Source organism: Pleurodeles waltl, chromosome 2_1 (genome assembly GCF_031143425.1).
Source record: "Pleurodeles waltl isolate 20211129_DDA chromosome 2_1, aPleWal1.hap1.20221129, whole genome shotgun sequence".
NCBI classification, from domain to species: Eukaryota; Metazoa; Chordata; class Amphibia; order Caudata; family Salamandridae; genus Pleurodeles; species Pleurodeles waltl.
In genome coordinates this window covers 684,032,686-684,056,418 of record NC_090438.1, presented here as the reverse complement: position 1 = coordinate 684,056,418, position 23,733 = coordinate 684,032,686, and the positions used below count along the sequence as shown (strand labels likewise).

The window sequence follows — 23,733 nt, the reverse complement described above, 5'->3', positions numbered from 1 at the left end:
AGACAGCTCTTCTTTGTCTGGAACATCCAGCACACATGATACTGCCCTGGTGCTTTTTCAAAACTGTACCAGTGAAGTAGCTGCTGGAAAACAAGCTGTCAGCTATAGGCATAAACAAATGAAACTGCAAACTTATAACCCAACTGCCTTGCCAACGTGTGCAAAATCACTACAACCCATATACATGTCCCAGTCTACCAGAAAGTTTCAAAGTGGCTGACGACATGGATCTTCTTCCTGATGCTGCGGTCCGCAAAGCTGATTCAACTGAAGTTATCATATCACTTATTCGGTGTGGGCTGAAGGCTGAAGAAAAGCCAGTTCCTCTGTGGGCTGGACATCATGCTCTGATTTCCCAGAATACCGTCTCACTGAAGAAGGTTGGGTTTTACCAGTAATACCATCTCTAGTCACAAACTACGCAACATATACACAGCGCTAAAAGAATTCCAAAATATGCATGCTCAGCTTGAAGGCCAACCTCTCCTGCCAATTTTCAGCAATGAAGTTGTTTTCTGTATTGCAGCCAACATTTTTGTGAGCAATCAAGTAGAATTTGATGATCTTTATCCAATGATGGATGTTTTCCACATGACAAAAGTTGCGTTGCTGTGTGCAGGAAGTTATCTCAGTGGATGTGCCATAGACAATGCTCTTATTGAAGCTGAAGTCTTTGGAAGCAAAACTGTCCAGTCAGTATTGAGCGTAACTCATTATGTTTGTTTGTTAAAAGGTATGATCAATATATCTGAGGCTATTGAAACATTGTGTTCGAATGCTTTCTGGAACACGAATGACAAATTAGGTTTTGCATATCTTATCTAATAAGTGAACAAGGCACAGGGTGCACTTCATTCAAAAGACAATGCAAAGGAAGGTATTGTTCAATAAACTCAGTTCAAAATCGGAAAACCTGAAAACCAATTTTGTAGACTTTGTCAAAGATTGTAAAGAAAAATCGAAACTTTGCAAGTACTGGCAAATCTTTTACACATGATAGCTCCAGTGAAAATCTTGGTACATGCTGATCAGGAAGGTGATAGGGAGCTGCATGTGAAGACTTTGAAGTCACTGATAATGGTGTTTCGTAAATTCGATGGCATAACCTACCTGAGATATGGATCCTGATATTTGGAAAGAATGAAGAAGCTAGAGGTGGGAAAAACATACCTCTATAGAAAATTCAACCAAATACATTTTGTGGTAAAAGACAGAGAGGGAAGGTTCAATGCTGTGGCTCCAGATACGAAACTTGAAGAGACGATCCAGAGATCACAGAAAAGCTCTAAGGGTATTTGTTGGTCAGACACGTAAAAGTGAATATGTTGCTCAATGGCAGCTAGTTTACCATGAAGCCCTTTCTGTTTGCAATGTTTTCAGAGAGATAACAGATTCAAAATTGTTGGACCATTGTGAAACTGTTCCTTGCAACGAACTTGTGGGAAAGAGAGAAGAACGTTTTCATAAACATGTTTACAGCCTTCTTCAAATCATGCAGCAGCAAGGAAACCCCTTTGAAATGATTGAGCCTGTGCGACTACACAACTTCGTGACCAAGCAGTATGTGGTTAACGATATAAAGACATGTCTGCTAGATGTCCTAGAACATGGATCATAACTATACCCAGAACTGACACAGCAGAAATTTGTATTGAAAGAGAAAAAGCTCTTTGCCATAATCACTAAAGCTAAACTTCCACACTTTAATTGCCATAGTAAGAGTTTCATCCAACCAGCCACTGCAAAACAAGTTACAAAAAAACAACTTTTTCAAGCACAGAGAGAGATGGATGTAACAAAAGAAAGTGGTGAAAGACATTCTGTTGTATGATTGTCGTCCATCAAACGCATTATTTAATGGAGATGCTGCAACCGAACCAGTGATCACAAACTCATACAAGAGCGTGAAAAAAACTCTCACCTAAAGAATTTCAATTCGAAAAGGTGTCCTCATTGAAAACTGCTGTTGTTGTGGGCTATATGCCACAATTGCGAATGGTCAAGATTTCATCCATGCAAAACTTCAGAGAGATCGTTCAGTCTGTTCTACAAGACAGATTTGCACACTTCTTTGACAGTTATCATGAACTATCTGTCAAAGAATGTGAGAGAATCAGGCGAATGTCTACAAGTGGAAGAATTGACCTTGCCTGCATGAAAAATTCAACACCTATACTTGTGCAACTTGATAAACTTTGGTCATCAACATTGAACAAGATGAAATTGGAGATGCTAACTCTCCTGAACATTGCTGATGCCTCAGTGAACACTGAATTTCCAATTATTGCACGTGGTCTGATTGTCAATGAGTTGCTGCCTGCTGATATATATTCAAAAGGTACGGGCCATATTGTTTAAGAACTTAACAGCAGATTGGAGGAAGCTGACCTTCGGGTTTTGCTACATGCTGAGTGGGTTGTTCCAAGTGGTTTGAATTGAATCATTGTACTGTCAAATGACACAGATGTTATTATGGTGCTACTTAGATTTGTTGCAATGTTAATAAGTCAGAGTTATGGATACATAATGGAACATGTGAGAAAAGACACTTGATCCTGCTTCATATTCTGTACAAGAAACTTGACCCTATCAAGGCACATCTTATATGTGATGACACTGAGCCAAATCGGAACCAAGCTTTGAGCTTCAACTGCTGAGCCTTTGAAGTTTCTAAAAGGATCTGCTGGGATAGAAGAAGAATGTGACTTTAAAAATGTTGCATGTGTGGAAAACGAATTCTGACTGTAACACATTTGACGATCTTCGACCAATGTCATATTCTGTGCATGGACACATTAAAAGAACATTCTACTTGATCAGAAGATTTGAAAATGTTTTGCATCATACATATGTAGAGAAAGATCTGTGTGAATATGGTTTGGAAGATATTGATGGGGTGCTAAAACCTACAAAATTCCTAAAGCCTCTATTAACATAACTTACGTATACATGTACTTGCAAAACTGGTGCTTCAAAAAGATGTTGATATGCTCTTCTCAAATGTTCAACATTCTGCAAAAGTACCACGAGCAACTGCCAAAACAAATAAAGTGAACTATGAAAATGTGTCTAAAGCAGGAGTGAGAAACATTTTTTTCATATTCAGATCATAAACATTGTTTGGTGTATACAGAAGAGGATTAAAAACCATTATTATGTTTCATTTCTAAATATGTCTCTGTTTCCTCTATTATAGCCGCCATTTTGGAAAATGGCAGGCGGGATGCTCTGATGAGTTATTTCCTGTCTCCATAGGAGTACTTGACCCCCAAAGCCTATGTTTTGACACCAAAATGAAGTATATAGTTCTTAATGTTCCTGAAATTTTACATCATAACTGCAACACATCTGCCATTTTTTAAAATGTCATCCAGAAAAATTCAGCTCAGCAATGTCTACCCAAGCTAAATTACTTCTCTAATGATCTAAAAACGCAAATGAAGAATGAAAATCTCAGGACAACAATGTTTTTTTACAGAAGTATATCAGGGGGCAGGGATTATATTCTGTTGCCTAGCCCCTACACCCCCTCCAGTTATCCTTGCTGCCTATCCCACACACTCTCCCATTGTCCATTTTCCTTAGCCCCACCTTTCTGTCTCGTTGTCCGTTTCCTTACCCCCACATTCCTCCCTTTGTCCATATTGCATTTCCCCTCAACCCAAGCTCTGTTATGGATGGGCGTAACACTTTGTATTTCCCCGGGCAGAGTACAGCCTCTCTGGACAAACATGCTATGGACAGGCTGCTGCCTCAACAAAGAACCCCTGGAGAGTCGCTCCTTGCATGAGTGATTCCCCCTGCCCATGCATCATTTCCATTGCTCCACACCCATACTATACGATCTGATGGCATAGGCCCATATTTACCATTTAAAGAAGTTAATGCAGCTGCACTTAGCTCCCTGAACCTGTGATAATTTCTGCATGGACCAGCAAGGCTGCAGTATCTCATCCATACCTGCTTGCTGCTTCACCACCGCACTGGCAGATGTGTGCCTAAACCTGTGTGCTCTACTAAGGTACTGGCAGATTTGTGCATTTCCCATCTGCACTACAAGGCCATCAGCACATCTGTGCATTCCCTGCTTGTAACAAGAGGGCAGCAGCAGATCTTGGTGTTCCCCAGTCTGCACCACAAGGGCAGCAGCTGATGTGTGCTTATCCCATCTGACCCTGTCTGTTCCGTCATAGCTCTTTTCTTTTTTAACTTTTGCAACATAGCTAAAGAAAATAAGCATAGCAAATAGTTCTCGTAGGTGACACCCATTTGCTTTACCAATGCTTATTTAATCTCCACCCCCCCCCAATTCTCCCCACCCTCTAACCTTCTCGGCAGCAGTTGAGGGGTCATCTTTTGGGATTAGGAGTTATAGAGTACCTGCTACCCTTGCATTTTGGTAAATAAACATCCACAAAGGTGAGCATTGATCACTAATGCTATCATTTATACAGCAGCGGTTAGTGGTCGCAGTGTGTACCTGGAAGAGAGCATGATTTTTTAAAACATGATCTGATAGAGACATCTAGTTGCAAATTATTTACCTCGGCTTTTTCTCAGGCGTCAGTCTGGATCCAGAGATTTTTCTCAAGCAGTACCCCTGCATGCCATTAGGTGGCATCGATCGGCTCTGCGTCAGTCGTCGTCATCATCCGTGTTGGATATGCTGTTGAAGATTCTACATAGGCACCAGCCCGGCTTGCTGATGTCAGGTCTTTCTTTCCCCGACAGCCAGCGCTGAGCCGAAGAAAGAGCTACCCCCCAAGTCATTTTTTGACCGGTCTTTTTTTACTTTTGTCGAAGATTTTTGAGTTCTTTAACTCCTGGTGCGTTGAGGGATGTCTTCAAGGAAGGCTGATTTCAAAGAAGACTAATTTTAAGCCCTGCAGTTCCTGTCATCTGGCAATGTCCGTTATGGATCTGCACCTCCTGTACCTTTGATGTTTGGAGCATGACCATGACCTGAAGTCGTGCTCAGGGTGTCAGGCCATGCATCCAAAGGCCTTGAGGTAGCAGTCCCCGAAGCTGATGGTGGCCTGGCGCTTGACTCTGCAAATTGAGGTCCCGATTGAGAGGAAGGTCCGGAGAGCTGTTGCAGAGTTTTCCGTCGTCGTCGTCCCACTCAAGTCCTCGGGACGATCGGGAAAGCTCAGGCATAAGAAGTCAAAGAAGACGAAACGTTCACCTCGTCCGTCGGCCAATGAGACAAGGGAATGCGAGCATTGTTGCTCTAGGCCTCAGTCTGTGGAGCCTGCATCTAGGCTGACTCCACGCCTCCACGAGTTTCCGAGAGCCGGAGCAACCCCTGCCCAATTTAAAGAATTTTGAGGCCATGTGCCTCATTTTCTGTCTGTCCGACACCACTGGCATGTCTTCGGGCCCCACAGAGTTGGAACAGGCCTCTTTAGGTTCAGCGCCAGCTGCTTTGGCTTCAGTGCCATGGGACACCCAGGAATACATGCGTGGATCCCGAACTGCGTCCGTTGTAGATCTTCAACCTTTTCCAACGTCGGTTCGATAACCAAGGCCTCCCGGTGCAGCCCGCGCCCCTGGTCAGCTCCATCCTCATTTCTGACACACAGCCGTATGGGCGTTGTGCGACACCAACTCAGATGTCGACAGGGGACTTGCCACCTTTGTCAGATCATGAGCCTTATTCGTAAGGGATAGGTTATGGTGAGGAATGGGAGGGGTCACTGGACCCTTTGGAATACCAGCTCCAAGAATCTGTGGAGTGGCAGACGGACTTGGGTGAAGCCAATGGTCTGGAGACCTCCAAAGATACTTGCATGCTTTATCCCACACCATGGGTAAGGAGGAGGAGCGTCCTAGTCCATGGTGGTGAGAAGAGCAGCCGAGGTTCAGGACCTTGAGTTGCCTTTGGTGGCAGTCAGGACTAACCTCCTGACAGAGGTGCTTCAATGTGGAACTTCATCTGCAATATCCCTGCTCCCCTTCAATGAGGCTTTTATGGATGTCCTACTGGGTATCTGTCCAAACCCAGCACAAGTGCTCCTGTGAACAGGACAATTGCCCGCCTCGATGGCCCTGCTCCTGGAGACCCAAGTTTCCTTTAGACAACACCATACATCCGAGAGCTTGGTCATCCAAGCCTCCACCGCCCAATGGCGCATTTTCTTCCGCAGCCCTGGATGGGGAATCCAAAAGGCTGGACACACTTGGGAAGATATTTTCCACTGCCAGTCTGATATTGTGGTCCATGAACACAGCATGCCTTTTAGGCCATTACTCCTGTACTCTGTGGTATACGGTTGTGCAAGTGCTGCCACAGGTCCCGAAGAAAGCCTGTGCTGTACTTTTCCAAGCAGTTGCTGATGGCAGAGATGCAGCAAGATCCCCCCCCCCACCCCTCCAAAATGACAAGGACCTCCGCCCTATCCTAGACCTTTGGTCCTAATCTCTTCTTCAGAAAGAGAAGTTCAAAATGCTCACTCTAGCTCGGGTTCTTTCTGCCTTGGACCCTAGAGACTGGATGGTAGCTTTGGACTTGCAGGACACATATTTCCATATTCCTGCCCTGCCTGCCCACATATGTTACTTGTGGTTCACGGTAGGCCACAAGCATTTTCAGTTCATTGTGCTTTCCTTTGGTCTTATCAGCGCCCCTTGGGTGTTCACAAAGGTGATGGCGGTGATCGCAGCTCATCTGCGCAGGTAAGGGGTTTGTCTTCCCCCTATCTCGACGACTGGCTTTTGATGTCGGGCTCGCCCCAAGCTGTTTCCCTCCTCCAGACTATGGTGGACCTCCTACATTTGCTGGGGTTCACTATAAATGTGCTGAAGTTACACTTGCCTCCCTGTCAGATGCTCCATTTTAACAGAGCTGTTCTGAACACAGTGCTGTTTCAGGCTTATCCACCTAAGCAGCAAGGCCAGGATATTCAAGCCATGATATTGATGTTTCAGCCTCTGTGCTGGATTTCGCTGCTGGACCTCATGGCCTCCTGCATCCTGCTAGTGACACAGCTAGATGGCATATGCGGGCACTCCAGAGGGACATGAAGTTCCAGTGGGTGCAGCATCAGGGAGATCTATCTGAGATGGTCCAGATCTCTCCAGGAACTGCTCAAGATCTGCAGTGGTGGTCAACAAACCGCGATTAGGTCAGAGGCAGATCCCTCTCCCTTCCCCAATCAGATCTGACGAGCATCTTGAAAAGGCAGAGATCAGATGTATCTGGTCTCCGGTGGAGTCCGGACTCCACATTAACCTGCTGGAGCTCCGTGTAATCAGACTGGCATTGAAAGCATTTCTGTTGCATTTCGACAGGTGTGGCAAAGGACTGAACACGTTTTTTTTTTGTAAGCTGAGTGGTTGGTTTATTGTTTGGCCAATGGGATGTGTTTTCTAAAAGACAATTGTTGAAGTTGCTAGTATAATTAGGATTGTGCATGTCAGGGTATGTTATGGTTATGCTCGGAGTGGTTATATCATGTATGTAGGTGTACTGTGGAGAAGTGCTGCTGAGTAGACGTAGCTTGGACAACTAAAGGACTTTGTTGGCTTGGGTGCACTGGGATGTAATGATACTGACTTCATTGTTCTAATTAGGAAAGATCAAGTACAGATGGAAGGATGGAGTGTAGTGGTATTGTTGGGTGAGCACTGCTCCTGGAGATAAGTAGACAGCCACTAATGGAGTAATTCCGGCACTTCGGATGCGTGCCGAAAGAACTGATTGTTATGTAATGATGATAGGGTTGTGTGATGTCTTAGTTTTGAGTGAAGTGTGTATCGTAGGGAAGTGCAAGATTATAAAATACGTTTTGCTTGATGCAGTCATAAAACAGCTGCAAGCGCCTAAATAAAATCTAAAGAGCGAACCCTGAGTGAATAGTGCGATTATGTTGTATTTTGTATTTGTAAATATTGAATCTGGAGCATTACAAATATTTCACGTTTCCTTTGCACCTGTTTTTGATTTTGTTATTGAACAACATTATAACGTTATTTTTCAGCAGAAAATCCTGCTTTGGAGGCCTGTGCTTCTCAGCGATCCATCTTGTCGGAGGCAAATATTGCCCCCGTTTTTACACATACTTTGTAAATGACAATCCTCTTTAGTGACTCTGGTGTAGCCCATTGCAAAGATGGGATCGTGCAACTTCGGGGTGTGGGAGCTTGCCGGGCACCTTTTTAGTAGCCCTTTGGAATAGTACAAACCGCTCCCGTAGGTCGCCTGCTACACATTGCACTGCGCTAGTGAAGTCATGTAAAGCCATTGTCTCATTTAAGGATGGCTGTTTCCTTGGATACTCCTGCCTGTAACTCCAAACACTGTGGTGCTGTGTGACTTGGCAGACTGCAGCAAAGAGCCTGCGCTTCCTCTTACTATCATGAATTTAAATTCCGAGGACGCGGCGGAGTCATGTGACGTGGTTGTCGCCATGGAAACCGCTGTATTCATTTTCAGGGAACACCGGCGTCAGCAAGAAAGTGACATTCCACAGAAGATGGGCCCGGCTTGCTCGCTGCACTCCACGCTTCTGCGCTAGTGCTGACCCAGGCATCTCCTCGCGAGAGGCGCGCATTAGGTCAGCGCGTGCGAATTCCTTAATGGACTCTTCCTACGGGTCCTTTCAAGCACGGGAGCATCAGACCTTTGCGCACATCATGCTTCTCCCAGCCTGCTCTAGGCTGAAACAGAGGAGCTCAGAGGCGCAGTAACCAGGATGCTGGCTTGGTTGGCGAGGAGAAAAACCGCCCTACTCTTCTCACAGGGACCCGTGCCATCATGTGGAAAGAAACCGGTTCTGATGAACCTTACACCCCTATATTTCGACATTATTCCCATTTTCCAGATGAATAAATCAAAGCTAACAAATGCATTTCCACTGAAAGGTTTCCGCAACACTATTTTTCTTTTACATTACACTGTCCCTTTGGCCTTCTTGGGACAGGTTTTTGGGGGGTGAGGGGGATCCTTAAACTCTCCGTCTGCTTGTTGACCTCCATTTCTTAACCCTTAATGACTTTCTTTGTTTTCGATTCTCCACCCAAATGCACTTTCGCTTTATTTTGGCTGTTTTTTGGAGTGGGGTAACTAGGGTATTCTTCCATAAATCCTCTCACCCTTGCGCAGCTTCCATGTTGTTACTTCGTGGCTCTTTTGTATTTCCATCCAGGTTTCTGGACTTTATATGGATCCTTTTAGTTACTTCCCAACCTGCGCTACAGCCAGCTACAAAAGCATTTCCCTACCCCCGTTTCATAGGTCCTTATCTCCTTTAAAAAAAATCGCTCTCGTGTGTTTAGTCACCACCAAACTTTGTTAATACTGCAGTGGCCATGGTATAAGTAGAACCAAGGCATATTTTTAAAATAATTTGTCAGTCCTTAGTAACGTATACAGTTTAAGTTTTTACCCTTGATGATTAAGCTTTCAAGGCAGAGCAGGACCTGGTCTTCCTTTTACTATAGATTTTTTTTTACTTTTGTCTATTCTACATGACTCTTTTTCTGCGAAGTTATAATTTTCATCAGAAACATGTATTTAACCAGGGAACCTGGACGTTTTGCAACATACTAAACTATGATCTATACTATCTTGCCCCCATTGTGTGAAAGTGTTGTGCAAGGGTGGGCAAAACTTTATTCGAAATGTGGGTGAACTCCCCTGGGAATGGCACGTCTGCAGTGGTCACAGGGTATTTCTACATTCCTGCTAATCAGATTGAAAGAACAAAGAAATGCTTCTGCTAGCAGAATTACCAAAAAAGTCAGTTTCAGCCAGTTCCAGGGGTTCAAATGCTCCAGCCAATCAGATTGTCTGAAAGAATAAATAACATAAGGTTAATTGCCCATGATTGTTTCAGATTTTTCTGGACTACATGGAGGCTGAACAAATGCATAGATAAGCAATCCATCCCTTTTACCGCCAGTACTGACATAGTTCGGACATACATAACTTGATGTTTAACATCAAAGTCAGTACCCTATTTCAAAAATATTGCTGTCAGTGCAGCAATGACATACAGAAATTCTAGAGTAAGTCTCACTGATGGATGCCCCAAATGGGCTTCGATGTCACATGATTATGAAGTGATGGACTTGGGATGTTTCATGGACTTTTCCCTCGTGTAACAGGAGATAGCTTTGAAAGCTGTCCTTAGCTGATCCTACTGTGCAAATGTTTTCTGGAAGACCACCTCCTCCTCTGCTTCAGGATTTTGAGGCCGGCCTGTGGACAGTTGTCATGATGCAGCTTCTGTCCAGCAGGGTCTGTCCCATCAAGCCTTTGTGGGGATCACCAAAGCCATCCTTGGGCTCTGAACTGTGGGGTGGCTGAGGTACACAGAGGATGGGAGAAATAAATCAGTTGTCTGGTGAAAAGGACAGGAACGATGCCTGGCATGCATGCCTCACCTGGCATGGTGTCTCGTCCGCAGGCACCTCCATCACCAGGCAGAGGATCCCCAAAGAGGAACATGGAGGAAGCAGTGAGTTGAAGGGAGGGACATGAAAATAATCGGGGGACAGGGATGAATTGTCATGAGGGGTTTCAAATAGAGCAATGATGGAAGGAGCTCAAAGGTAAGCAGATCAGAAGCCGTTACGTCAAGATGGAGTGTTTGTTCAACGATGGAGGCAGGTTACCTATCCCCTGTATGGCCAGAACTGCTCAGTGCACTTCGAAAATGGTCAAACTATGGAACCAACATAGCAATAAAGATGCAATGTGATCATTTTCCATGGGAATTTTGCCAATGTAAAGACCGCCTTTGTGCTGACACAACAACTTTATATATGTTTCTCGTAGACGTGTATCTCAAAGTCATGGAGCATGGATACAGAGACTACTGCTCTCAATGGTTTCTCAGTTGTTTATTAAATTTATTAATTTAGTGCTGGTCTGTCGACTTTTGTTCGCTTCAAAACAAGAATATTTTTTCGAAAGTGCAGCATGGTAGTTAGTTACCTAATGGTAATTGGGAATGGTAAGTAATATTTAGGTAGCCTTTCGTATGTAGCCTCTTTAGGACTGGCTTGTTTTACGGCTGGCGGGTAAGCTAGTAGAAGTAAACCATAGTCTACCACAAAGGCTGCTATCAGGCAGTGCCCTGCCCGGAGTGATGACATGAGTGTTTAGCAATAGAAGTATAGTTGAAAAAAAATACTACTCCAGGCCCCCTTTGTGTGACCTGGAGTAGTCCAAATAGTCACATACGTAGAAATATGATGGTTAGTAGGCAACATTTATACAGGCATTTAGAAGTGCTGGCAGGGACGGTGAGTGGTGAAGCTGCAGTTTCCTCTTGAGAATTATGTTGGGCCCTGATCCTTATTTTTTAAAATTTATTTTGTTTTTATAAGTTAAGCACTGCAAGTTTTCTTTAATAATTGCACTGCAATATCACTAATGCATGAAATCAACTGTTGAGGAGCTTGGCTGCTGTGGATGTGTTACTTTTTGTTGGGCAGACAGCCCTTTCGCCCCTACTTGTTGCACACTTTCATACTGTTGCAGAGAGCCTGCTCCACTTCTCATCTCAAACAGGCAGGGCTACCACCAGTATCAATGTCATAGACTCCCCAGTCAAGGGTTCAGTGAACACAGGATCCATAATGTTGAAGTGTATTACCATCATGCATTGTTTCTGTAATGTTTTTGGTGGAAACTTAATTCAGAAACGTCTTTTGGCGACAGGCAAGCGAAAACCGGCGACTCCTGGGTGCTTTAAAGTGCCTGTTGGATGATTTCCAGTCGGAACTGTGGGAGAAAGAGCGAGAACGCCTGGAGCTGCAGCAGCAATATGCAAAGGAGAAGGCCAGCTGGGAGATTGAAGGCGCAAAGCTCAAATGCCACCTGGAACAGGTGAGTGTGCAGGGCCCACGTCCTAATTCCCACCTCTGTCGCGAAAGGAGATTGTTTTTCCTTTTTTTTTTCCTTCCATTAATAACGTGTTCAAAGAATTATAAACATAATTACTATTTCATGCAGAGCTGACTTTCATGCAGTAAAAAATTGCAGGACAAATTGCACCCACTGGCGGGTGGTGAAATCACAGGGCTGAAACCTGCCCCATTCTTAGCCACCCTCCAGTCTCCTATCGAACTAAAAGTGAGTGCCTGAGCAAGCTGTCTTTACTTTTTGATCCTTCCTGGCCTCTGAGACCAGGGGCAGTGAGAGCAATGCCAGGTGGTAGCCACAACATCTCCTGGCTGCCCCTGATTGACATCCAAATGCCAATTTACAAATATTATTTTATGAGTAGGTGTGACTTAAACCTGTAGTACTCCTGGCTGAGGACTGATTCCTGGAGTACTCCTGGTTTTAAGGGGGGGAGCAGTTAGAGAGAGGGATAGGAATGGGTTTCAGGGGGATGAAGTTAACTGTTATGGGCCATTGCATTGGCTGACACAGACATTGAAAAATGATATTGGACTAAGGCGCATAGTGACCTGTGTACTATCCCAGTGTTTTCTCTTTAAAAATCAATAAAATTAGTTTTAAAAAAACAAACAAAAAAAAAACTTTGAGTATGAGGCCCTGTGTTTTTGTGGAGTGTAGGAGAACACCTTTATGGAAGCTGACAGGAAACCACTGCAAGTTCCACTAGGCACACTGGTAGAAACAGTAGATCTCGCTGAAGGACATCCCACATCTTCCGAGTCCAGAAGCCATGTTCTTGTCCATATTTGTTCTTCAAAAATCTGAGAAATGTGCAAGTGACTGCACCACACAGCCTGCTGCGGATCTTGTGCAAAAGTGAAGCAACCTAAGTAGGAGAGAGCAGTCAGTCTTTTCCCCAGTGTAGATTCTTTGGTGGGGACACTCGGGCACTATGATCTTTTAAAAGGAGTGAAAGAAAATGTGTACGGAGTATTTTGGCATGAGGGTCCTTCAACACCAGTAGAGGCAGTAATACATAAACTGGGCGTGAGCAACTATATTAATAAATAATTAGTCTTTCTTTCTTTTTTTTTTTTTTGTTGTTTTTTTTTTTTTTTAAAGGAATAAAGCAACCTCAATTCTACCGGGAAGCAAATAGCTCAACTACATTCAACTTCATGATTAGATTTGTATTAAGTCTTGGGGTCGAGTAGGACATATATTTCCTGTAATAGTGGAATAGAGGACCCATTTTCGTTTTATTTTTATTTTAGGATTTTTTTTTTAACACTGCTAATCATCCAGTGGTGCCCTCAGGGTGCTTTGTGGATATGAGCACATATAATAGGGAGTGGCGAGTAGCATTATAGCAAAATTGCTGTCACTGGTGGGAGGGAGCCAGACAATCATCAAGTAGTGATAAGCACTGCATTTTACCATCCGCCACTGAATATTTCTTCAGCTAGTTTACAAAGTTTTCAGAGGGCTGCAGTCATGTGTGTCTGGTTGGAGAGTCCCAGCCAGGCATAGGCGGCTGATGGTAGCACCAAGGGTTACAATATTCATCTTTAACATCTGAAAATGTGAAAAGTAGCTTGGCATTCTCGCCACTTTCCCCTCTGAACTATTAGTGCTGCTATCGCGGTGGCCATGCACATTCACTCCCCCGTCACTCAGGAAAAATGGCAGTAACAGCAGCATTGGCTTCTGTCCTTGTGCAATACCTGCAATAGCCTTACCGTATGTGGTCTGAGTCCTTCACGTGATGACGGGGCCAAGAATGCAGATTACTGGTGAGAATGCTATTTTTCGCAAGAGCAAACCACAAACGGGCCTTGTGCCCGGATGACTGACTGCAGCTTCAAGGGGATCATACAGCGCACCGTTTCAGCCCACTAGCTAGCCACCATCCAAACCGCTCACCTCGGTCTTCACTCCACCACTGGCTATTGTTTGCTGAAGCTGTTTTGTTCTAACAAGGGCCTTGTCAGCTATCTCATACTGCTTACTTGTGCCCCTGTCTCAAACCCCACCTACTTGCAGGCATCAACCTGCCACAGTGAAAGCCTTTGGGGCAGAGTGCCTGAGGTCAATCATCTGAATCTGCCTTGACTATTGACTCAAGTAGTCATATACATTCTTTGATAGGTATACTCTTTAAAGCACTGGATAGTCAATTGGGCAACTTGATTGACGTTCTTAGTGGTAATGAAACAAATCGTGCCTCAAGGATGCTTCAGAACACAATAGAGAAGCTATTTTATAGTGCTTGGTTGTAAAGGCATTCCTAGTAAAGGAATGTGTGGAACAGCATACGTGGTTTTCGTATGCCATCCCCTCCCTGCCAGCCCTAAAAATACAACTACCCTGACTCCCCCCAACCGCCCCTAAAAACTACCCTGAGCCCTAAAACCTACCCCAACCCCAAAATTAAAACTACCCCGCCCCTAAAAACAAAATTACCCTGATTTCCCCCCCACCCAGCCTAAAAATACAACTACCCCGACCCATACCCACAAAATAAAAACTACCCGACCGCTCCCACCCACCCCAGAAATAAACCTCCCCTAACCCCCACACGACCTAAAAAAAAAACAACCCCCTCCCCCAAAAATAAAACTACCCTGCCCCTAAAAACAAAATTCCCACCCCTGCCCCTGAAAACTCGCCCTAAATACAAAATGTCCCCTACCCCCACCTGCCCTAAAAACTATAGTACCCCGACCTCCCACCCCACCCCTTAAAAAAAAAAACACCCTCCACCCCTAAAAACTACCCCAACCCTCTCCCAGCACCACTTACCTGACCGTGTCCTACTCCGACCCTCCCACCCTAAAAACAAAATCACCCCTACCCTCTGCCCCTTAAAACCCAACCCCCCACCCACCCTAAATACAAAATTACCTCGAACCCCCTACCCCGCCCCTGCCCTAAATACAAAATTACCTCGACCCCCCCACCCTGCCCCTAAAAACAAAACTACCCTGACCCCACCCATAAAAACCCCATAAACAAAAAATTACCCCAACCTTCAACCCTAAAAACAAAATTACCCCGACCCTCCCGCCTCGCCCCAAAAACAAAACTGCCCCACTTACCTGACCGCATCTTCTCCCAATGCTGACTCCTTTTTTATCTCTGCCTTAACCAGGCATGTGTGTTGTTCGGCGCATGCCTGGTTAAGGCAGAGAAAAAGGGAGTTGTTAACGCAAGCGTGGTTCCGCTTGCGTTAACGACGACATTGTGGTTCCGGCGTCGTTGTTCAGGATGTTTACCCACAGCTTCTGCTTTGTGTCACTGCCCAGGCTTTTGCTTTACTCCCTATTGGTGTTTATGGTGGTGTCCACAAAGTGACCCATTGCTGTGCTGGCCACCACCAGACTTTTTATTTAATTCCTTTAGCTGTAGCTTCTAGAAAACGAATATCGATTCAGATCCCTAGCCCCCTAGATGTATCAAACTAGGAGAATACTGCAAATTTAACAAACAAGTACTCTTTCTTCATGGGTATTCTCCATGTTCAGCGTCCTTGCGGGCATGTGCCCCTTTCTGTTTTGCCCTCTGGGAGGTTGGTTGCAATACATGAGCCACCTTTTAGGGTTTCACTTAAAGAGAAACGCGGGTTAGCTACGCTCCTGCAAAGGACCCAGTATATGGGTCACAGACTGCTTCTGTTTTTATTATGGGCGAGCACGAAGTGCTCCGTCCATTCTGTAATCTCTTTTTGGGCTTGAAATCACGCCCATGCCACGTCAGTCACTTACATTAGTTTGTGGGCTTGCCTTTTAAAATCCGCTTGCTTTCATTTGTGAAAGGCATGCCTACGTCATGCCTTTTCCGGTGTTTAGCCTACACAGCACCGGTAAAGTACCAAAAGCATACGAGGCTCGATGTTTTCAGCCTGGAGTCCGGACTATATCGGTTTATTTTCCACGCAGCGCGATCGCGCGGCATTTTACATAGCGTGAATCGTGCTGCATTTTTGTTTGCTTTACAACGCTAATAGCTGTAACTCGGACAAATGCGAGACCCGTTGCATTGAAAATGCTGCTTGTAATCTTGGCTCTGGTCACCCTGTTGCCTCTGACTGAATATATCTGAACAATCTGGTCTAAGTTCATTAAACACTTTGAGAACTCAGATGAGAGCTTTGAGTTGGGCCGAAAGCCAATCTATTTTGAGTGTTTTTGGTTCTGGCTATTGAGACCGGTTTAGCTATATCAACTATTCTTTTGTTTTCCAGAAAAAAAACTCGTACATAATATACATAGAGGTCGGGGCTTTCGGTTAGCTGTCTCAATCCACTGGTCTGTTGATTAGTCAATGACATTTGCTTCCACCCACCACAACATTCATCATGGGGTAATGGGCCAGCACACCTTACCCATTGGCTTCCTTAACATTGAGTGAATACAGAAAGTTTGTACACATTGTTCATCAGCTAAAAAATTGTTCCTTTCTTTTCAGTGACAAAGCTCTTGCAAGTGAGCTTTTTAACTTCTATTTTGTATATTACCTTAAAAACGCTCAGCTATTTATTTGCCTGCACCTTGGGTGCCCCGTTAGATGGTGGTTGATTTCCTATGTCGTTTTTAAACTTGCTGATATGAAGTATTTAAGTGGCGTTGTGACATTTAGGCCACATTGTGACTTTGTAGCTGCCTAAAATTTCAGAGCTTGGTTGGGTGAAGATTTCTTGGTATTCTTGCATTTACAAAAAAAAAAATTGTGATATAATGGCACAACTGAGAGGCAGAAAATAGCAGTATAAAACTTCAGTGAATGTTTTTTACTTTTAGTTTTTTTTAATTTAAAGCTGATGGTGGCCACACACAGGTGGCTTCATGTTTTCTATTTTTTTTGTTTAATGTTTATATACACCGACCTTTTGATTTGCCAATGCTTGTTTAAATCTGGAGCCCTTTAAGATATCATGAGGGAGAAAAACAAAATGAGTCTGAGCGTGTCATGTAACTGATGCTCATGAAAAGTGAATCAATGCTCTTGTGCCGAGCTCAAAAGAACAGAAATAAATAGGTAATGAAAATTAACCTAATTTATATTTATTTTGCTGCCCAGTTAAACTGAAGCTCTTAATGCTTCACTCGTACTTCTAGTGACAACCCCTTCAGTGGCAACGAAGGCAGGGATTAGGGTGTATTTACCACTCGTTCGTCTGGAAAACTGTGCCTGTGGTTTTATGTGTCTGGCTGTCTGAGTGATCTGCGTCTCTGGTCGCGATACAGGTTTTCGTTGGCTGCTTTGCACATTTTTTTATCCATCTGGAAAAAAGGTCAGTGATGAGCATAATTGGCTGCGGTGTGCTCTTCGGGGCTTTCACAATACAGCCGAGATTAGACTCCTTTTATCGCTTTTTTTCCGATCACAACCTGATGCACCCTCCTGGCGCCGAGCGTGGTGTTATCACACGTTTATTTAAGTCTGTTAAATCTGCATGGAAAGGCAGACAGTTGTGCTGACTTTCATTTAATCGCATTAAATCTTGGCCTTCCTTTTATGTGCAGTAATCGTGAAGATTCACTTACGCAATTCATCAATTTCCTGTCACTTCACAGATGGACATGTCCTGAAATTGTCCTTAGGAAATGAGGGATATTCATGGCCTAAGGTTACTGCCGGCACCTCTTCCCTAAGAAATGAGGGATGTTCATGGCCTAATGTTACTGCCGGCACCTCTTCCCTAAGAAATGAGGGATGTTCATGGCCTAAGGTTACTGCCAGCACCTCTTCCCTAAGAAATGAGGGATGTTCATGGCCTAAGGTTACAGCCGGCAGATCTTCGCTGGGGAATGAGGGATTATACATGGTGTGTGCAGGGAGACTAGTTCTCATGCCTGGATTTGTTTGCACTCAGAGCTTCACCCCACCTCGGAGAGCTCCACTGGCTCCCCACCCAGGCACAGCCCATTCAAACTCCACATGCGCACTTACAAAACCTTACACAACAGTGGCCCAGAATACCTGAACAGCATCATACACTTTCACCAACCTGCCAGACCCCTAGGCTCGGCCTCAGTATCACTCGCGCACCCCCCTGCATTCACAGAAGCAGAGCAGGAGGTTGCTCGATCTCTTACATTGCACAGTGTCTGTGCTTTTATGTTATGTGGTGGTTGTCCTTTTCTGTTATGTGGTGGTTGTCCTTTTCTGTTAGCCTCTCAATTTATTGATGGGAATTACTGTTAGACATTAGAAAAGGGGTGTTATTGTATAGACAAGATAATTAATTATTGGCTGAGGCCGCTATCGCATGCTGTTGTATTTTCCATCACGCTGAATGAGAGCGAGCAAGGTCACAAACAAAGTAGCATGGTGCAGTTTTGGTGGTAAAAGACCGCTTTGCATGTAGATTTACAAGAAATTGAGGAGTGAAAAGATAACTTTACAAGTAGATTTAGAAGCAATCGGTGGGTGCAGAAAGGCATGGTACATGTATATTTGCAAGCAACTGGAGGGTGAAAAAGATCAGAGTACAAGCAGATGTACAAGCAATTGGTAGGTGAATGTAAGCCACAGTAGTAGTACATTGGCAAGCATTTATCGGATGAAAGAGATCATGGTACTAGTACATTTACAAGCATTTGACAAGTGAGAAAGGTCACTATACAAGTAGATTTACAAGCATCTGGTGGGTGTAAAAAGACACAATACAAGTAAATATTCAAGCAATTGAAAGATCAAAAGCATAAAGGCACAAGTTGATATATTTGCAATTTGTGGATGAAAAAGATACCTGTGCAAGTAAATTTACAAGGAATTGGCGTGTGAAGAAAAGCAGGTACAAGCAATTGTCTGGTAAAAAAAACAGCACAGTACAAGTAGCTTTACAGGTCCTAGTTTTAGATAATCCTTGAACTTGTAGATGCTTTAGATCAGGATTTTGTTTCGCTGCAGGAGCCTTGTCGTTATTTCTGCCCACCCCCTGTAAATTGTGTCCTCAATCTCTCTGCCACGCCACTCAGTAGATGAAAAATAAAATTAAAAATGTACATATTCAAAAACGCGTTCCTTAACTACACAAATATTTGACTGGCTGGGTGCATGCTCTTTGAAACCAGATCTTGGAGTTAATTAGCACTGCATATATTTTCACTATCCCAGCTTTTAAATTATAAATCTGTGTTCCGCTCCAAGTGGCGCGATTTATTTGTCACTGTCGAGGACGCACTGTCCTGATCTGTAGGACCTTTGGTGTGAGGAGCTTCCCTACCACATACTCACAAAATAGCAAGCAGAGGAACTACTCACCTCATAATTGTCACCTTCCCATACATGATTAAAATCAATAAACATCTGTGTTGCTTTTGTAAGGCCATGTTTTCTAGCATGGAGATTCATCCCAGTTCAAAGCTTGTGTGCGCATTTCTCACTACATACATGTTGCGGTGCAAAGTAGGACAGATTATAAATGGAGGATGCCACCTGCAATGATTTGATGCCCCACCCTCTGCATGACCAATAGCAACTGCACCTGGGCCCGTGTCAGTCCTCAATGCATTTTGGTTTTGTTTGGTTCGGAGTCTAATGAACATGCCTGTTACTTACCATCAGTACATACAGAAGAATGACCCTCAACTGTATACAGAGGAAAGAGAGGACGTTGTGTTTTTTTTCTCCTCCCAGGTCCCTTATTTTTTCTCGTCCATCAGTGATGCAAGAGGATTGCCCCTTTAAGTATCAAGACTATCCTCTTAAATATTGCACTAATCCTTGTGGGCTTGTCCATTAGATCGTCTTGCAGTAGACAGCCAATTGTCAGAGTCCTCTTTATAGGCCAGTAAAATGCACTAACTCAATATGCACGAGGATTAGAGGCAAATTGACGTTATATGCATGAATCGCTGGCAGGTTTACTACCAATCGCACTAATTTGTGCAGCTGTAGTTGTACTGTTCCTATTTCTGCAATGCTTTCGTGAATCTACTTTGTGAATCTGCTTTGTGAATTTTTTCCATGTGTGTGCACAGTCTCTTTCTGCCTCACCCAAACAGGAAGTGAGAAGAGCTGCCGGGGCTGCATTGAGAAATAACCCAGTGGACATAGTGCTCAGTATTGATTACATGTCTGCAAAGTTCCTGAGGCTTAAATGCAAGCTAATCCATATGTACTCTTTAATATTTATTCATGAATACCCAAAACATCCGGCCTTGTGAAGAGGCAATGCAGGCTGCCAAAGCTCTAGGCTAACTATAAAGGGCAAGAAGTGTGGGCGGAGTTTGCCCCTATACTATGATGAACCGTGATGCACCTTGCCTCTGCAGCATGATATATATATATTTTTTTAATTAATCACGGGTGCGCTGTCCTGGCTGCAGCACGCTTCATATGGGCATTTTAGGCAGTCCCACTCTGACACCGCCATCTCTGTGATGTGTACTCAATATTTGTGTTTGTTTAGCAAACAGACTAAACTCTAGGCGCTGGGTTGTACAATTCACTGTGCATGTGCATTGACAACAAACTGCAATGTGCTACGCTGGGCCCCTTAAGCAACAGTGAAGGATTGTGATATCAGTACTATTAGTTATTGATTACTTGCAAAAGTCTGTCAAATGTGGTCTGTGGTTTTCAGAAAGGGATTAGGGTGATCTAGCACATACAGCCTTTCTAAAAAAAATTGGAGAGTTTGTGCCTCCTATGTGCTAGGTGTATTTGTAGGTGTTTTATATATTTGAAAATCTCTGTTTCAAATGCAGAATGAAGGTATTGATGGTGTCCGGTTTGCATGATTTTTTTTTTCTAATACCAGTTTGAAGGAAGAAGTGAAAATGCACTGGCGGAGAGCGGCCCCATGGAGCACAAGGCGGCATTCAAACGTGAGCGAGAAGAGCACAAGAGACTGCTCGCGGAGAACCATAGCCTGATGATGGACTTGCGCTGGAAGATCCAGCACACTGAGAAGAGCTGGAACCATGAGAAAGGGGAATTAATGGACCTCTTCAAGCGAGAAAGGCGTGACTGGGAGCAGCAAAAGAAGGATCTTCAGCGCACGATTGAGCAGGTAAGAAGAGTGTTACCACGATACCTGACTAGAGGACAGACCGCAACAGGCTTTAGACTGTAGGTTTTCCATAATCTGAGTCACAACCAAGTCCAGGAGCAGATGGATGTGAAAAGGGCAAGATGTGACAAAGGCCGTTTCTGCAAACTTCTTTACCCATTTTATCTTTGCCACAGCAGCAGTAAATCCTTCTGTAAATCTGTTGATGCAGTGTTAGCAGGCCTAGGCTAATGCGTTCTTTGTAAGTGTGGCATGTGGTTGCTGATCCGTGCATGTGTGTGTGTGCCAGCATGCTGTCGTGAACGTCCCAGGATCGTCCTGAGTTACCAATGTCCTCAGAGCAGACTCCACCTCCACTGCTCTATAAACCTAGGAACATTTGCCCATGTTTGTACAGCATATGCATGCTAGTAGTCTGTTTTTTTAACAGTATACAGCCACTTTTCTCATTCACAAAATGTTCTATGCACTCGTAGAAAGGATGATTAGTGCTGTGATTTTCATGGGAATACATTTCCCACAAGGTGTTGTGAGTGGACTCTCCAGAGGGGGAAATCCCTGAACATTTGAAACCACCCATAAACATTATTCGTTTGTGGATATTCACAGACCCTGTCTCAAACCATTCCGAATCAGAACATGGTCAGACTTACTTCTGTCAGGGACCTGAGTAAATCTGTTTCCAGGGTAATAACGGGATGGCAACGACATCAAAAATTGGTCGCAGAACAGGGGATGGGCTTTCTTTATGAGGGAAGATACTTTCCACGATCTGATTTAAGTGTACAATTGCACTAACATCAAAGCATTTTCACCTGTGTGTTTCGCATGCTATTGCTCCTGGCTACTCCGAAGTACTACCAGAGTAACCAGTCATAGTTACAGCAACCAGTGACGTAACGAAACTGGACGGGTCCCTTCCTGCAAAGAACATGGAGTGGGGAGGGGAGGGGGCGTCCCGAACTCACACAGGCCAGGTGCTGTGCTGAGGAGGCCCCCTGGAGCTCGCCCATCGCGCCGCAGGGGCTGCGGGGGCCTTTGTTACACCCCCGACAGCAAGATCGTTGTGAATTAAGCCCTTAGAATAATCCGAACAGTACCAATTGTGATTGCATGGTGGACATAAACACTACTCATTCAGAACCCTGGTGATCTTTGGAAGCTAGTGAACATTCTGAGCACATATTGGTTTCAAACAGGTAGCATTTTGTTTTTGATATCTAAATGGCTCCCAGGAAAATCTAAGCTCATTTAGGTTTCGATTTTATTGTTCGGAGCGTCTTCCAATTGTCATTTCTTGAAAAATAAACATTGACAGCATTGTCTCACTTTTTCATAGCAGTTTTCTTTGTTTTAAAACATAAATTATGTTAAACATAATTATCAATAAATACATTAATAGACTCAAAAAATAAAAATAAAACATTCGAAGTCTATGGTGGTGATGCGGGATTGTGAGTCAGCAGGTACTTTGCTGGATGTTTCCGCCCTGGGATGTTATTCATGATGTTGTAATAGGTTCCTCTAGTATCTGACTTTGGTACTATGGCAATTAATAAGGGCTTTGTTTGGCCCTGCTTTTTGCGTACACTGCCTTATGTTGCTGCTGTTTTTTCCTTTTCTTTGTAGCTGTCTTGTATTTATAAAATGAGAAAGATATTAAGAAAAACAAAATTGGAAGAAACATTGGATGTGGCGTGCAGTGCTGGTATTTTTCCTGGTGCATAGGATAAGCAAAAAATTACAGTCCATTCAGAATGAGGCCCTTGGTGGTTTGATTCAAAGGATGCTGGTAGATGGATCTGATTAATGTTCAACAAGCACAGTTCTAGTCGATTTTGTAGTTTGCCCTCAAACCTAGATCTCGTTCTAGTTAGAGGACACGTAGTCTTTTATGTTAGCTCATGAATATTACAAGAAATGTTTGTAGACCAGACCTCCCTACCTTTAGCAAGAACCATTCATTAGTTTTCAAAAAAGTATTTGTAAGTTCCCTGCATTCTGTCATTTTTAACGAATGTGGAAAACAGGTTTCCTGCATATTCCCGAAGGAGAGGGGTCGTGTGTTATTCATGTGTCGCACTGTGAATAGGAGTTTCAGATCATCAGTTCTCCCCAACGTAGATTTTACTCCATCATAAACTTTCTCTTTGGGCTTATAACCTGATTGTTGCAAATAACATGTCCGTTCACTTCCTGAACGCTGCACCGCTCATTCAGCAATAGCTTCAAGCAGTGCTTAATTTGTGGACAAAAGAATAATAATGATAATTATTGCATGGGCCCAAACTCAGGAGCCTACCACTATGGCTGCCAAATGCTGCAGCTGCTGAGTAGCTACGCTGTTTCCTCTTGATTCCACCTCGCGCCTCTCTTCCACCTCCCTATCCTCCATGTATTCCACCTCGCGCCTCTCTTCCACCTCCCTATCCTCCATGTATTCCACCTCGCGCCTCTCTTCCACCTCCCTATCCTCCATGTCATGTCTTATTCTTGCAGCTCACTTTCATCCCTGCTTACTCTGTCACTGTTTTAGCATTTTTCTTTCTCGTCCTTATTTTTTCTTTTTTTCCTGTCTTTCTCTCTGTTAGTCTGGATCAGAGTCTGATGGTAAAAACAATTCCCGATACCCACGACCTGCAACCACTGGCGCAAGTTAAGCATTGGCTTAAAGTTGTGGCCAAACAAATGGAAACATTTTATTTATACTCCTCCAGTGTACTACTCCCATGCCTCCCTTGAGTGAATAGGCTCTTTATCATGGATCTCGTGTCCAAACTTTTGGGGCTCTGCACTCTGTCTTGAGGTTCTGGATGTCGAAGATCAATCCATGGAACCATATACTAGATCTGGGCAT

At 44.0% G+C, this 23,733-nt stretch overlaps 1 protein-coding gene across 5 annotated transcripts in view; it reads left to right on the top strand.

The window, feature by feature from the left end:
• MTCL1 (microtubule crosslinking factor 1) overlaps positions 1–23,733 on the top strand; it is a 459,063-nt gene that overhangs the window by 361,770 nt on the left and 73,560 nt on the right. For all 5 annotated transcript variants that reach the window (XM_069216701.1, XM_069216685.1, XM_069216678.1 and 2 more), the window contains exons 10-11: positions 11,669–11,836; positions 20,625–20,876. In XM_069216701.1, the coding sequence (XP_069072802.1) occupies positions 11,669–11,836; positions 20,625–20,876 (420 nt within the window). The remainder of the gene's footprint in view (positions 1–11,668; positions 11,837–20,624; positions 20,877–23,733) is intronic.